Source organism: Panthera uncia (assembly GCF_023721935.1).
Source record: "Panthera uncia isolate 11264 chromosome C1 unlocalized genomic scaffold, Puncia_PCG_1.0 HiC_scaffold_3, whole genome shotgun sequence".
NCBI lineage: Eukaryota > Metazoa > Chordata > Mammalia > Carnivora > Felidae > Panthera > Panthera uncia.
In genome coordinates, this window is record NW_026057584.1 from 30,281,390 (window position 1) to 30,298,624 (window position 17,235).

A 17,235-nucleotide genomic window follows, 5' to 3' on the forward strand; every position below is an offset into this window, starting at 1 on the left:
ACGACCCCTCCCGCTCCGCAGAGCACACAGAACCTGAAGTTGTGTGTTGTGAGTGTGTGTGTGCGTGCGCGCGCGCGCGCATGCCGGTGTGTGCCCCAGTGTGCGCGCGCTCGCCGGGGCCTACTAGAGTCCGTGCCTGAATACATAATATACCGTGGGCATCTTCCCCGCGTGCGCGCGCACACACACACACACACATACACACACACACACACACACACAGCGAATCACACAAACATACATAATTTATGCAGCATCTAGGTCTGTGGGAGGTAATTTAATTTCGCTTCAAGCTGGGAACTTAGAATTAAGGCAAGAGGGAATGGGGAGACACAGGAAATCTCCCCAAGTGGGACCTGCACCCATCTCTTTGATAACGATTTGCAGCTGCCCCGAAGACCAGCTATGGCAGAGAAGGAGCAGCAAACGGGTGGATTTCGATAGCAAGGGCATTCCTCAGGCTTCCTTCCCCTCAAATAAACACTCAAGCTTAAATGGGGTGTGTTGGCGGTGACAACCAGAGCACCAGGCGCAAAGCTTCCCCTTTAGGCGCCCACAGGACCCACTAGCCCGCTCTGATGGGGGAAAGGGGGGGACGTGCCCAGGGAGCTGCTGCAAGGGGTTAACCCTACCACTGCGGCCATAGCCTTGGAGGTGCCTACCGGTAAGGGCACTTCAGCCAGGCTTTATCTCCTCTTTCTCTTTCCCCTATTTCCTCCATAGATGGTTTCCCCCATTCTCAATCACCTGTAGCAGCTTCCAAGAGTTTTGTCAGATTCCAGACACTGTTCTCAGAGGGGAGAGAGGTTCACCCTGGAGAGTGGTGTGGGGAAGGAAGGACAAGCCACACTGGATTCCCCGCAACCAGAAATCCCTGCTCAGGCAGGGTGCCCCTTGCCAGCCCACCTCCCCGCTGCCAAATACTGGCCCCAGACTGTTCTGGGCCTTGCAGTCCTTATCTCTGCAGTCTGTCCACACACCCTTTTTGGCAGTGGTTGAGAACAAATTCCACTCAAAAGTTTCTAACCACTTCACAAGAGTAAGAGACCTTCGAAGGCCACGCAGTCTGTTTTATCTAATACGGATTTTTAAAAGAACATGATTTACTTTCCCAGAAAACACACGGATGCAGGAAGGAGAGGGAGAGCAGGGACGACCAGCGCCTGGGTATCCAACAGCGCCCAGCCCAGCCCCAAGCCCCCAGCTCAGCCGCAGGCCAACTTGCTCCATCAGCCTGAGCCCTAGGATTCTGAGGCGTATCCACACAGTCTGCAAAGAATCCACAGCACTGGAAAACCAAAACTAGACTCTTGTCTTTCCCAACCCTTCAGTTAACATTGCTCAATGGAGCTAAGTGGAGAGAATGCAAATGATTTATATTTCACTGGCCAGGTTGAAGAAACTCAAGGGAGATGTGTTCTGCCTCAAGACGGGGGGAAAAAATCCCAAAAACTGTAATGCAAAGGCTTTGTAGTATTTTTAAACCTTTGATTCAGTCCATATGTGACATCTGAACACCGCCAAATTCTATGTTTCAAAACACACACACACACACACACACTCACACACACACACACACAGTGCTAGCAGGAGAGAAAAGTTGGGTTTTAGAAGCGGTGGTGGTATAGGGAGGGCCGGCTGGGATCTCTCTTTAAATTATTTACTATTGAGGGAGCCTCCTTCTATGCCATCCCATGTGCCCAGAATGAGCGGTTGCTTTTAAAAGGAAAAGCATGTTGAAATGAACAAAAAAAAAAAAAAAAAAAAAAAAAAACAACCCAAAAAACAACTTTTAGGGGCTTACCTGGTTGGCCTCTCACTTCGTGTCCTGAAAAGTAGAGAGCCAAGAAAACCCAGGTGAGAGGAAACATATCCATTTTGGAGAAGGAGGCTCTCTCCAGAGCTGGATTTGTAGATGTCTTGTATAATTTTAAGTCTTTGTGTTTTTCTCTCTCTTACGTTCTTCCTTACAGTGTCTTCTGCAAAGGTTTCTAATGGTCAGGGTTTCCCTCCTGGGTCCTGACGGCCCGTCTTCACCTTTATTCTTGCTGGATTCTCACCTAAGAGGAGGGTGGCTCTTGAAATCAGCAAAGCGGGAGCAAGCCAGGAAGGGGGGACGGGTTTCCTCTCTTAAAAACAAAACGCATCTATGTCCTCTCCAGTTCCTCAAAGTATCATTTCCTTTATCCTACAACATCACGAATATTTCCCGAAAGCCAAGCGTAAAAAAAAAAATTATAATAAAAATAAAAGCCCAGACTTGCTTTGGGCATCACACGGCCCCCGGGCAGCTGTGTGATCTCAGAGGCATAAACTGACACACATCTCCAGGCACCCGGGACCGACACGCGGGCGGAGGCACCGACCGCCGGACGGCCCGAGTGGGAGAGGCGGCCGCCCCGCTCTTGCCCTCGCCGGGTTCCCCTAGCGGGAGCCTCCCCAACGACTACACCCGCTCGGCCAGCCAGACGAGGGGAGTCCGAGGAAAGAAGCTGCTGCTGCTGCGGCGGCGGCGGCTGCTGCTGCTGCTGCTGCTGCTGCTGGCGGGGCGGCGGCGGCTGGGATCGCCTGGGAGTGAGCGAGCCCCTCTCCGAGTTCGCTCGCTCGCGCCCTCACCTCCACCTCGCCCAGCGCCTCGCCGCGGTCTGCGCGTCTGAGGATGTGCCGGGGGCGGGCTGCGGGCTGGTGCCTCGCTCGCCTTCTCTGCTTCCCCTCCGGCTCCCCCCAGCCTTTTCAGGCCGAGCAGCATGTGGATGTCAGAGCCGCGGCAGAGCTATCCGATTACGCGCCGGCTCAGGGCCCGCCCCTTCTGTGTTCCTGATTAAAGAGGCAGCCGCGGAGACGAGCGGCGCACAGCCCAGCGCCGCGGCACCCGGCTCGGGCGGGGCGGCGGCGGTTCCCCCCCCCCTCCAGCCGCGGCCCGATCAAAGTTGAGGCGTCTCCTACCCAGGCTCTCCTCTCCCACCCAGCCGCTTCTCTCCCACCCGGCACCTCCCGCCTACCCCGGGCACCTCCGCGGCTGGCTGCGCCCGGCCGCCCGTGCGCACAGCCGGGGAGAGGGAGCGCCCCGGGGCACCTCCAGGGCGCAGTGCCCTTGGCCGCGTTGTCCCCGCCCGGGGGAGACTACACAGGAAGGGGGGGAACCCCCTCCCCCCCCCCCCCCCAATTCCCTGGCTCCGAGGCCACACACGTAGAACCCAGCACAATGCCACGCGCAATGGCGTTACAGGAGGAGTTGGGTGGCGTACGGTGTTTGGTGTGGGGAACCAGGCGGCGGCTCAGCCATGCGTTCGCACAGGCAGCAGTGCGTGGCGGCGGCACACACCGTCAGCCCAGGCTGAATACAACCCCAAACACTCGTGCGCTTACTACTCAGATCCTTTGTTGTGTCCCAAACATACTCCTGTCCTCGCCGGGCGAGCATTTAGTTCTCTCTGCGCACCCAACTTGTAACCAGCAGAAGGAGAGGGACTTTCCGCAAAGAATTTCTTCAGGCAATTAAAGCCGGTTCTCCCTAGTCCTCCCCAAAAGTGCAGGTACACGAGGGCTTCTCCTCAAAACGCTACTGTAACGACTACCTTTTCCCCCATGGAAATGTGGTCACAGCGCACAGAGAAAGAAAACCGCATTATGCCAACTATTTTTAAATGGAGGTGTGAAAACTGTTTAGAGGGAGTTGCAAGCTAACAGCTGGGGCAACACTTGTATCTTTGTTTCTGAGGATGGCTTTGCGGATTCCAAACTGTCTTGCTTCACTAAGCACCTATTACTACATTATCATGAAGACTCTAACAAGAACAGTCTAAATAACACTCTGCATATACCTTCTCTGCCACTCTGCGGATTAAGAAAAATAAAGTTTCGGTGACAAGAAGCACACACACATCCGACTACCCATTTATTTCTTTGCTTGCACTTGTGGATTCTTCTGGGTGGTTTTGCTCCTTATCTGGACTTGCCATTAGCTTTGTTTATCACTTTTAGTGTTTGAAAAAATCTGTAACTCCCACTTAACTGTTATTTACACTGAGATAACCAAAACAAAATTGAATCAGAAGTGATTTGCAAATAGTTGAGCCAAGCCATGGAGGGATTTTACAGCGCTGTGTAAATCCACTGGCTGCATATCACACTGTTAATCTTAGATGCCTGGTTTGAAAGGGCATTTAACAGAGGCCTAGTGAGTTCTTCCAGGGAGCATATCCCCTGGCTGGCCTGAAGGCTACCTTCCGTTCTTTCTCTCTTCCTTCTGTTCCTCCTTCTCTCCTTGGTTTGAGAGCACACCCACATTATTGAAAACTCCAGATTTACTTTTTTTTTTTCCTGTTTAAACATTAACTGCACAGAAAGATTGCCACTCATCAATATTTCATGGGGTAAAGAGGCAATCTGGATTTTGAACCTTCAGCAGAGATCCTGGTTTCTGTCATTGCCAAGATGCTAACCTAAGGACAAATAACACTATCTATAGTAACACAGCCTGAATACAGGAAGTCATTTAGTATCACCCACCCCCACGACTCACCAGGTGTGCTAAGCCATTCTAGCAAGTGTCCCACATGGAAGAATCTTGTTTCCGAGAACATTACGGCCAGAGTTTAGGTGAAGGGCACAGGGAAGAGGAGAGAAAAAGTACACTGAGGCCCATTGGGAAACCATAAGAATGACAACTTTGGGCTTCTGCTTTTGGGGTTTTAGGGTTGAGGGTCCCCATCAGGCTGCTTTGAAGGTCCTTGGTTACCGAAGGAGAAGGGTCAGTTCCAGTGCTCTGTTCCTGGACCTGATTCCCCGTATTATGGGTTTTAACTGTTCAGAGGTGTCCTAAAGAGGGAGCTAACTTATTTCCTGGCAGTCCTTGGGACCAGTGCTACAAGACATTCTGGTCAATACATTTGAGTGATCTCCTGCGGTTGGGTAGAGGGCGAGTCTGGTTCAGAGCCCTGGGGACTCCAAGCTGCCAGACCATTAGTATCCTCTAGGGGGCAGCACTCAATAAATAATGCTGAGACTACCCGCCAGCAGCACTTCTGGCTGCGCTTTTTCTTCCAGGAGCTCAAAACCCTTTTTCAGACCAGGGAAGAGTCAGAGTGAGACCGGATGGCCCCCAGACCACTCTGAACAAGGGCCCACGGGCCCAGGGAGGACTTAGAATTTCTTTAACCCAGGACTTCCAAGGACTTCCCAAGGACTCTTGGGAACTAAACAAAATTCCCATTTGCGCCTGATGGCAAATAAACCTTTAGGGAAATTCTCCCGACTGGGACTGGTTCAGACCTGCCAGCCCATTTTTGTCTAGACTTGGAATCTCAAGGGGTTGGCTGCAGTTGGTTTGGTTTCGACCGGAGGTTCAGGGGTGAGGAGCCAGGCTCCGTACTATTCATTATTTTGTGAGTCCACCGAGGAGCCTGCCTACCAAGAGACAGGCTAGTAACATGGACAGAAACAATGGGCTTGTTAACAGAAATACAGAACTCTCTAGAAAACAGCTAACCTAGTGAGGTTGAGATTCCTGGCAGCATCACTGACTCACCTGGGACATTTCGCATCATTATCCTTAATTGTGAAATAATAATAGATAATCCCATCCTACATTCCATTCCTTTGACAGGACGGGATATGGGGAGCATAAAACAGATTTGTAAAAGATGGTACGAGAAAGCTGTAACCTGGCCACACCCCACTGGAAAGATGGGTGTTCCCAGCTAGACAGTCCTACCCTCGAGGGTGCATCAGAATCACCCAGGGCAAGTAGGGAAAATTCAGATCTCTGGGCACCGTCTTCCTGCAGATCGGGTTTGTCAGATCTAGGGTGGTGTCTGGGAATCTCTAGTTTTAAACACACTTTTTAGGTGATTCTGATGCAGATGCTCAACAGGCCAGCAATTGAACACCTCCACTCTGAGATGTTATATTTACCCTTAGCCTTCGATCTGTATGCTTCCATTGAGGGATACCTGGACGAGTAGTTCTCCACATTTTTTTTCTCGAGGCACCTTTCAGACAGGAGGCAGATGTTTCAAGGAAGACATAGGGGAAAGTCTCCGAGAACATGTCTCTTAAAATGCCAGAGTGGTGGTATTTTCCAGCTTTACTTTGTGACATTTATTTAGCAGCAACAGCAAAGAGCCTTTTGAAAACACCAAGAGCCTCACCTCACGGGGGCGGGAGGTTTGCAGGAACATGCTCAAAGTTGTGCCAGCGGATGGGGTTTATGAAGCTGGATCTAGCCGTTTCGCCACCAACCCACTCAGCCCCTGGTTGTTACTAGAGTTTTGTTTCAGGTATGCTTTTCCATCTGTGTTCATCACATTGTACTTATTAAATGCTCATGGAAGCATGACTATGCAGGAGGTGTGCAAGCAAATAAGACACTTGGGTCTTGTCTCCTGGGATTACAGGATCTGAAGGCTCCAGAAGTTTCATGCTTCCACAATAGACACCACCTGTCACATGGTGCTCCCTCTTATCTGAGCCCTAACATCGACAAGCTCTCACCCTGAAAGGGGGAGATACGAGGCATAATTGCGTCCTAATCTGTCATTTGCTGCATTGCCCCAGTTAATATTTAGCTACATCTGTCTCAGAGGCAAAGCTTCAGTTAAAATGTAATAAGCCCTCGTTTTTTAGTCTCGCCTTTGTCTGAAGTGAAGTCCAGGTTCCCGGTCGGCGGGGTTGTCTCCCACTCACTCTTTGAACAACATTTTTCTTGTATTCAATGCATTTGGCTACTCCCTCGCAATCCGTACTTGATATTACCTTTGATGGGTTCCCCGAATCTTTGCCGATTTCCATAAAATATCAGCATCTCCTTCACTTTGAACTGTATACCTCTCATCTCTTTCTCAGACACAGACACTAGATCAGGTAGGAGGGAACCTTATGAATGAAAAACAAGTGAGCAAAATGTACCAAGTTCTTTCAAATGTCGCTGGAATCCTTGGCCAGTTGCTCTCTCTACTCTGCTTGGCTTAGGCGTGTGGAGATCCCCCTCAGCCACGCCGATTTTTATACACCGGAGGCATTGGTGCTTCAGAGAGGAACCCGTGAGCCCTTTTCTGCAGAGCAGCGTTCTCCAATGCAACTTTCTGCAAAGAGGGAGGCACCGGTGCTTTTCCCATGCCTAATGAGCATTTGAAGTGTGCCTGGTGTGGCTGCATAACTGAATTTTAAGTTGTACTTTGTTAAACACATTTCCGAACCCCTCAAAAAATACAGATTCCATTGGCGTTCAAGAGCTACCTCATGAGACAGCTCAGCTCTAGATAATCACGTACCAGAGCTGGAGATTTCCCACCGCAGCCCGTAGACGTCCACACCCTTGTGAGTCTCTGAGACAACTGCACTTGTTCACCAAAAAGGGAATCCTAGCATCAGCAGAAGCATCATTTGAAAATGTTTGGTGTCTATTTGGCAAAGAGAGAAGGGCTGGATCATATTATTATCTATCATCCTGTGCTCCGTCTGTGCTCTCTTGGATGACTTTTCCAGAGCGCTCACCAGGAATCAGATACTCCGCAGTGCTCCCCTGGCTCCTGGCCTCAGCTCCAGGCCTCAGTAGAGAGAAGCAGGTTGGGGCAGCAGAAACCTGAGGTCAGGACAGATGGACCCTAGGTCTCTGCTGCCCTCGGGTGTCCTTGAAAGGTCTGTTAACTAATGCAGGACCAGTTTCCTCACCTGTAGAAATGAAGGGGCTAGTTTGAATGACTTCCATCCCTTTACAGTTTAGAATTTTGGCTAGGAATGTTTCCTGACTCCATCCTCCTTCATAAATTTAAAACTGTTTTAGCCCTAATTCCATAGCCACCCTCAGTAATTAAAATTAATAGCCATTTGTCCCCCAAGAAGACATTAATGCACGGATGGGGCTTAATTGGATATTCCATTATCACAGTATTTACGTTGAGTACCTTTTCTCAAAGAGTGAGTAATAGTGAGTATGTTAGGCATCGTCACATGGCTTTCAGAAGAGATATTTCTGGACAAAGCCTTTTCCTAGACCCTCAAGAAAAAACAAAAACAAGCAAGCAAACAAACAAAATGCCCCCAAACAAGAAACAGATTCCATTTGACAATGACGAAAGCCAAGAACTTATATGTAACTTCATGGCATTTATAGGTGTTGTGATTGACACATTTTAGGGTTATGATCTGAAATGTCCCACCGTTCAGGAAAATCTTATTCTGAGCTGAAAATTCCCAGTCTCTCACTAAACATATAGATTAATATTCTTGGAACCTTGAGTCTTCCACCCATGTGTGCACATTCTCATGCACACACACCCTATCAGACCCCCATTGATTTACAAGGGATTTTTTTTTTTTTTTGGTTATTGCTGCTTTCAAGTTTGTAACCTGTGACTTATGGTGCCTTAGACATCTACATGTCAGGTGATTGTTACATTATGATGGCAATAGCTGCTAATTTGAGCATGAAAGTCGTGATGGAAAGGCAAGAGTCAGGGAGCTGACCTTTTGCAATTGAGGAGACTCCAGGGTGGGTTAATTCACACCCACCCTAGTCATTAGTTCCCACTCACCTCCTTCATATTTACTCCTACGCAGTTTACTGAGCTGCCAATCAACTTTAGTATCAGGATGGGATCCCTGTTGGGGAAGGAGGCTTGGAATGATGCTTGCTTTCTGCAAGGAAAGATGATTTGTAGAGGCAGTTTCCTTTTCCACCTCCAGACTTGGATTCTATTTGTTTTCTAAATTAAAAAGAGAATGAGTGGTACATGTACATCTTAAAAAAAATGTAAACAGCATAAAATGTATTCGATGAAAACCCAAGCTTCCCATCCACCCAACCCCCCAGTTTTGTAATTTACCACTCCGGTTCACTTCCCCATTGATACAGGTTTTGTATTCAATATTTTTCTAGAGCTGTCGATACTATATGTTTCCAAGTGAAAAGCAAAGACATATTTTATGTTTTTCTGCCCTCTTTTCCTTCTCTCTCTCTCTCTCTCTCTCTCCCCCTTAGCAGTAATGATCTTGACAACCATTAGGGGGCAGCTGTGACCAGAAAAGAAAACAACAGGAGAAAATGCAGAACTGAAACCCAAGAGGAAGGGATGGATGCACAAGGAAATGAAAGGAACACTAAGGAGAAACATCAGCAAAAGTAAAAAAATGAAAAAGAAAGCAGGAAGATACGAAGGCAGAGCATTATGAAATAAAAGGAAATGGAGAAGGAAATTATATTAAAAAGCGAAAGGAAGTGTAAGTGTAAAGGGAGGGGAAATTTACAAAGGCCAGGGAGTTTTTGAGGGTTTGTTGTTATTCTTTTTTAAGCAAACCTGTAGAACCTGAACTGGCTCAATGCTAGCAGAAAGTGGGAGGTTATCTTTTTCTGAACCGGAAGGCATTTATCATACTAGACTTTACATTCTTAGGACCTGGAGGGTTGAGAGCACCCTCTGTCCCTTGGGGCTTGTGATGTGGGAGGTGAGGGTGGGAAGGAGTACTCCCCCTCCCTTACAGCTTTAGAAGCCTCAGAATGCTTTCAGCCCTCAGCAAGGCAGCAGAATTAGCCTGAATATAAAGGTGCAATTCTATTTCGCAATGCAGCAGAGCTCAGAAATGAGGGAATGGGTTTCTTTTGAAGCTGATGCCATAATCAAAGTGCTTTCAGGTGTAGTTCAGGCAAACCTCCCCTGGTTTCAGCAGGTTAACTTCATTAAAGCTCCTAGCTACTGCTTTAATGTTTTCTAGGCTTTCCCCCTGGGTACATTAGGCAGAAACAAGCCCTCACGGGAGTTCTGTACCCTGATGTTTTGCATTGTGAATGGAATGCAGGGGCAACATTTATGCTGGAATAATATGAAACGGAAAATTACTTCGAGAGCACAATAAATATGATCACTTTTAGCTTTGTCTCCTTTTCCCTTTCTAATCCAAACTTCCCATAAACTAGACAGGAGAAGCTTGAGGAAACCTGTTGTAGGGTCACCAGATAAGACATGGAATGCATGGCCATCCTGTGTTTATTATTTGCTAAATCTGATTCAGAAGACAGAATACTCCCAGGCTGTCCCGAACACCGTGCTCAATGTCACTGAGCAAAATCCAATGAAAACTTTTGTTTTAGAATCAAAGGCACTTCCTCTCAATCTTCTGTCACAGTTGTTAGACTTATATATTTACTAAGGCCCAAGATGGGCAGGGGACTTTTTGGGCACGCTGGGGTTATTAGGGAAAAAGCCCAAGGTGCACTTGCCATAAGGAACCCTTAAACCCTGTGCCAGATGGAGCTGGGGCTTTCTCAAGGGGGCACTGGAGTTTTGATGAATTGCAGTCAGTCGCAATATGAGCTATCTGAAACAGTGGTCATTTTGCAGAATTTGGGCTTTTCTCTGTTGCCTAAAGTCACAAGCTGTCTGTAATCCTCCCTTCCGTTTTTTCTTTGACACAGAGCCCTGAAGTTTAGTATCTAAGCAGCTTAAAAAAAATCATACAGGAAATTTGGCCAAACAAAAAACCCTCTCTGACCAGAAGCAGTTTGCTTCCTTTAAACAAGTCCCCCAAAGTTAAATTACAAAGCAAGTTTGTCTCTTTATTAGAATTTGGCTAAGAGCTAGGATGTAAAAACACTTCCCATTTGATTTCCCATTTGATTTGATCATAATTTAGAAGAAGTAAATGTAATTTTTGACCTTTCAACACATCTGGAAGTATGCCTGTAGCTATACCCGACTGACAGTATTATCACAAAGACTGAGGCTTCTTCAACACTGAGCCCCTCTAGCCCTTAGAAAAGGGGAGAGTTGCACTTCAGGGGTGAGGAGTATTCTAGGACAAGTCAGCCCAATAACATTAATAATTAGGTTGACAATGTAAGACAGACATGTCAGAGGGAACTCAGGTCCCTGAACTGGGTCAGGACACTTAGTTCCCGGTTCTAGTTTTTCCACTGAGCTGTGAGTGCCTTGTGTCACAAGATCCGTTTGCCTCTTTGTGATTCTGTTTCCTCACCCATACAAGGCATGTGGTTATTCCAAAGTAATGGCCCTATCAAATTATTCAGGCAAATCTGCACTTGATATAAAGCAGAGTCAGTTTAGAGCCCTCACTGATTCAAAAAGTATTTATTGAGCACGTAGTGTATGCCAAGCTTTGCATGGGGGGCAATAATAGTAAGTATTCAGTGAAGACAAGTATTCTCCTAGTGGGAGAGACAGATAACACCCAAGTCCACAATGAGCAGGATCACTTCAGAAGGTGGTTGTGAGTTTTGAAAAGGAAAACAAAGTAAGATAATGTGATAGCGAAAAACCAGCAGACAGGAAATCGGGGTTAGCCCTTCCACTAACCAAGGCTCTGCCATAAGCAAGTAACCTGACTCAGGCTCACTCTCTCATCCTTAAGACAGGGACTTGTTCTATACTGGTACCTTTCAAACTTCAGGATGAGATCCATTAGTAAGTTACAAAATCAACTTAGCAGTTTGTGATCAACTTTAAAAAAATGCAATAGATCCAAATAAAATCAGAGTGTACATGGTTCATGAAACTTTATATATATATATATATATATATATATATATTGATTTTACTTATTATTGAATAAACAGTAGCATTTGCTCATCAGAGAAATCTCAGTGTTTAACCCAGTTTCAGGCACACGATTGGTGCTTGGTGAATGTTTTTTGAATTAATGAAAACATGAGATTTATGCACCAGATCTTAAAGTAAATACAGCAACTTAATATGAATAAGCAAATAACTTACCAAAGTATCAAAATCATTTATTATATTTCCCCAAATGCCATTACAAACCAAAGTCAAAATTATATTGCCCTTGTGATGCTAAGAGCTGTCTTTTCTTAGAATTCTCAGAAACTCTGTTAAGATTTAAAAAAAAAGAGCTTAACGTGTTCTTCTCTCGAGTCGAGTAAACTGCCTTCTTCCCACTTATAACTGTAATTCAATAAGGCTTTAGAATGTTTAAAGAAAGAAAAGCATTAGTGGGGAAATTTTTTTATTTCTTGTCCTTGGGGATCTGGATAATTTTGCCTTCCTAAAACTGGACTTGTGAGTTTTCATTTCTTAAGACAGCTTTTTCAAAGCAGTAGTCATCTTACTGTAACCCAGATTTTTTCTCTTCGTTATGGCTTAAATGGTAAGTTTCTGAGTGTCAGAATCATTTTTTAAAATTACACATTTGATTGGAAATAGATGACCCAAGTCTTCCTTCCTTCCCTGCCTGGATCCCTTGTTGACGTCCATTGGGATGGGAGAACCAGACCGAGGCGATCCCATTGAGGAATCAATGATACATCATCCTTAAGAAAGGCAAGAGTCAATGGACCCCGCTCAAGGCCCAACGCACATACCCGTGAGTTAATTTTCAAGTCCATTTCCTTAATTGCCTGAAAATCCATGGCCGGGCAAATTGACTCAGAGTTTAGGATTGCTACACCCAACCTTCTGTATCTGTCCCCTCCTGCCTTCCCCAAAGCAAAGCAGACACACATATACAAAGAAGAAACATCAGCATCCCAGTACCTCAGTCACATTGCAACTGCTTGCCCAGCTCAGGACAACTCAACGGTCAGGGTTGTTTCTATTATGGGCATCTTGGTTCAGGCAAAAATGTGCTCTTGAGCTATGGCATAAAAAAAATCACATGTTTGTAAGTCCAAGTGTATTATATATAATAGCACAGAAGGCATTGCATGAAGAAAGCACATCTTTTTGAAGTGAATAAGCATCGCACGGTTGATCTGTCTTATAGGTGTAGATTGATCTGGAACTTACTAAAGTATATTTGCTTGGAATCAGTTCTGAAGTCATAGTTTAAGCCAAAATGTATAAAAACCACGAAAGGCTTTTGCGCCATTTTATGGTTTTTATTTGTGTTATTTTTATTGTTATTATTGCTCCTGTTACTAATGATGAATTTTCCCAGGCCAGAGACATTCAATGTATTCACATTGCTTTTCTTTTCTTTTTTTCTTTTTTTTGCATTGCCAAATAGAAGTTATATCAAATCCAAACCCATCCCACGTATTTCTCTAATTCTAGCTTTTGTAGATTTTCTCCTTGTGGAATGTCTCATAGAATCATTTTAACAATGAGACTCTGGTAAAAAAAAATATGCTAAGGCTCATAATCCTTTTTTTTTTTTTTTGTAGCTGAAGTTAACCGTGCTCATCATTTTGGGACTCGACACCCAACCGACACTGAGAAATGGCAGCTTTCAGTTAAACAAACGCAAAGCTGTATTTAGGCTCTCTTGCAACATTGTGATGAGAAGAAATGAAAGCGTCTTCGGCTGCTATTTTTAAAATACTCACCAGGGCAATTCCATCAGAAATACGATACCTTACGATAGCTTTTATATTTTGATCCTTTCTTTTCAAGAGTAACATGTGGGAGAAACCCCAGATCCAATGAAACCGATTTAAAAAAGTCGATTTGAACAAATGCTGCTGTGCTGTTAGAGTTATTCAAAAAAATTCTCAGACTCTTAAAACATGGTGGCAGGAGGATCATTTAGAGAGGAGGGGGGTGCTTACCGTCAATGGAAGGAGTGTCAAAGTCTGGGATCCTCACAAAATGTTTCAGACAAGACCCTTTACCTTTTGCTAATTGCAGAATAAACATAGGTCTCCTGCTCCAGAGTTGTGTAGACAGTCTTTCTGCCTATAGGTACAGGGATGTCGGCTTATTCACCACACAAAGAGTTGTTGGCTGAGGAGGAAATTAAACTCTAAACTCCTGGAAACAAGTACTGTACTTTCACCACAGGGCAGTGTGCAGACTTCAAACCCCAGCTCTCCCAACCTCACGTGGTGTGTTTACTCATGTGCCTGCAAAAGAACTTGGTAACAGATCCCTCCCCCAAATCTTGCAATAGACCACAAACCAGCATCAGCTGGCCAAACTGGGGTCTGTCACGAGGATGCTGATTGAAAAAAAATCCAAAGTATTTTTCACCACTGTAGTAAAAACCTGTCCCCCTACAGTAGCATTTCCTAAGCACCCAATTGCTTCTGGGGGTAGCTGGGACTGTGCAGAGAGATAGCGCCTCCTTCCGTCTATCTATGAGTGCAGATCACATGGGTAGCCTGTGAGCAAGAGAGGGAAAGACCCAGGCATGACATGCATAAATGCAGTAAGACTTCCGCTCCCGAGTGAGTGGTAAACTTGTTTATTGTTGGTGTGGCAGGCTCTCTCCGGGAACAAGCAGATGGGGCGGCTTAGGTGGGAAGAGCTACTGAATGTTCTTTCTACTCGCTCTGATGGGAACTAAGTTAAATAAACCAATTCCTATCTAAATGGGGACAAGTTGCCATTGTTTGTCATGTAACATTCTCAAAGAGAGAAATAGCTCAAATATCTCTTTGTCGGTATCTTGTTGCTTAAAAAAAAAAAAATCACAGCGTTTAGCCCAAGGAGGGGCACGGTAAAGCAGAAAGAGCATTCTTTTAAGGGATAGGAAGTCTACTTTCTATCACTCGGCAGCTCTGCAAGCAAGGGGTGCTTGATGCGCTGGGTTTCTGTTTCTTCCTGTATAAAATGAGGGGGTTGGAATAGATAGGTCTCCCTGGAAGATTAGTCTTTCTTCTACTGCTTGGTCCTCTGAAGTGTCAGTTCACCGGACATTTGTATCCACAGCCCTCTCTCAATGTGTGTTCTTTCGGAGGTGGTTAGCCGTACATGATTTCGAATGCTCATCCGTACTTTAGAAGAAAGAGCCTGGCGATTGATAGGTTAGCGCCCTTTGCCCCAAAGCAGCAGGGTTAGGTACAGGGGCAGGAATGCAAACATCATAGAGGTCAAAGGTCATGACCTTTTGGGGGTCGAAACCAAGACAGTTGCATACCTCAGTGGCACTAGAGTCTTGATTTGGGCCGGTCACAAGGTACTTTTCCGCTAGAGTATTTTGTCACCAGCCACGGGTAGAGGTGCTCAGCATTGGGAGAGGCTGGGCGGCGAATCAGAGCTCAGGCCGGAGTTCCTTAAGCGACTGTAGAAGGACAACTTGGCAAACTGAAAAGTGAAGGCCCTGCTGCACATCAGCATTGTTTTGGAGATAATTTAGAAGGGTCAGTGTGTGCTAACAGACTTGGGCTGCTTCCCTGAAATATAGGGAGCTTAACCAGTGGTACGGAATCATAGACCAGCGATAAGGCACAGTGCAGGGCTGGGAGAGGCACATGTAGACATATGATTTCGAAAATGCTCATCTGTACATGGCCCCTTTGGGGCAAGAGGAAGGTCCTGAAGACTATAAAGAAATCATGGTACTTTCGGAAGACAGAAGAAAATGTGGTGGTCGTGTGAGGGTGAGATTGTTCGACAGATGTGGATGGTGGTACCCTGCAGCCGGCTTCCATTTGACGGAGTCGCGAAGGTGATTTTACTTAGTGCTGAAAACAAATAAACAACAACAACAACGACAACAACAAAACCCCCCAGAATGGAACACACATACACACACTGAAAAATCTTGGAAGTGTCACCCTGGGGCTCATCTCTCAAGGATAAGTCAATAGAAAAGTAATTTGTATGTAAACAAAGGTTGTGAAGGAGACGTATCTCTTTAGCCTAAGAAGGTACAAAAACCTTGCTAGCAGGGAGAATATGAGTCTCAGCTATACACTTAGGGAAATCTATCGGCAGAAGATAAACTTTTGCAGTGTGAGATACCTGCTCTATTTAAAATGTGACCATAAGTGAAGGAATTCAGAGAGGAAGCGAAAGCAATCTGCCTCTTCAAGTCAAGCCCACACTATGTCTTTCTTCCACAAGGACTCGAGACTTTCCTGTTACCTTACCCAACAGAGGAAATGGGAACAGGCAAGAACGTGTATCCCTCGTGCCCCCAGAGATTTCCAAGGCATAAGAGGAGGCTTTGGGAAGCACTACAGCCTGGGAATGAAGGGGAAGTAGGGAATTTGGGAGGGCAAAGAAGACCCAGCCCCGTGTGTGTGTGTGTGTGTGTGTGTGTGTGTGAGAGAGAGAGAGAGAAATGAAGAGGGAGGTAAGGAGTGATGGGTGTGGCATAAAGAAAGGATAAGAAATTCTCTGAAGGACACTAAGGGCTTCCTGAAGAAACAGCAGTGAGGTTATGCCCCCAAAATCTGGACAGTGGAATTCTATGATACTGTATAGCTGGAATAAGCAGGTTAGCTCCTCTGTGGGACCCTTCCCCAAACTTTGCCACTGAGATAGGTTGTACCGTTGGTCCCAATTATTCACCCTATTAACTGCAAAAGGATGAGGCATTGCTCCTTTGTTCTGTGGGGTGCTGTGCTTTCTCTAAGGTATAGTGTATGTCTCCTCCCCTTTAATGTCAGACTTGGCCATGTAAGGTGCTTTGGCCATTGGAGTCTGAGTGGAAGTGACGTGTATAACTTGCAAACAGAAGAGCCGTTGTGTGGTTCGGCCACTGCCCTTTGCCTCTGCCGGGAGAATGGCATGTACCAGCCAAGGGTTGCCCCATCAGCCTGGATGCCAGCATGTGGAGGAAACGAGGAGCGGAGCTGAGCGGTGAGCCATGCTGACGTGTGCCGAGAGTGAGACACAGACCTTTGCAGTGAAGTCACTGAGATCCCGGGGTTATGACACCATAATCCTGTGGATGCAGATTATGCAAACCCACTTTACATTATATGGATGCTCGCAGTGATCCTGGAACCACGTGATAGATGCGATGGGACTTAGACCATTCTGAGCGGGGTGTGACCTTGCCAGAGGGAGGTGTCCTTGGCCCTGTGGCATGGGTAGGGAGATCAGGGGAAGTCTCTGACGATCACCTGACCAGTTAAACTGTCACATCAACGTTCCTGCCTGTGTTTCCTCTCCCCACAGGAGAGCTGCAGTCACCCTTTGGGGGGCCAAGAGAGCGACTCTGTGGCTTATTCACAAAATCCTTAAAGAGGAAATAACTGAAGGAACTGACCCAGAAAGGGGGAAGTTTGGGGCAGAGGGATTCCGTGGACAGGGTGCAGGAAATTCCACTGAATCAGTGCGGGTGACCATGAGATGAGCAGTTTTATTCTGGAGGTGGGTGTGCAGGGAGAGGGAGCTGGGGTTCAGAGAACAAAGACCCTTGCTTTTTCCAGGAACCTTAAAAGGGAGAAAAACTGAAAGAGAAGCTAGACATGCCTCCGGTATTGCTACTGAGAGTAAAAAGTGCCATCTGATAGTGGCAGCGGGAACTTACCGGGGTTCCTTGTGACAGAATCCTCCCACAGACACACTTTTCTCCACTCAGTGGAAAACT

At 46.3% G+C, this 17,235-nt stretch overlaps 1 protein-coding gene across 2 annotated transcripts in view; it reads right to left on the minus strand.

The window, feature by feature from the left end:
* Positions 1–2,789, minus strand: part of NRP2 (neuropilin 2) — a 113,776-nt gene extending 110,987 nt beyond the window's left edge. For both annotated transcript variants that reach the window (XM_049615081.1, XM_049615082.1), the window contains exon 1: positions 1,805–2,789. In XM_049615081.1, coding sequence (XP_049471038.1) covers positions 1,805–1,877 — 73 coding nt within the window. In that variant the 5' untranslated portion in view covers positions 1,878–2,789. The remainder of the gene's footprint in view (positions 1–1,804) is intronic.
* Between the last annotated feature and the right edge of the window lie 14,446 nt (positions 2,790–17,235).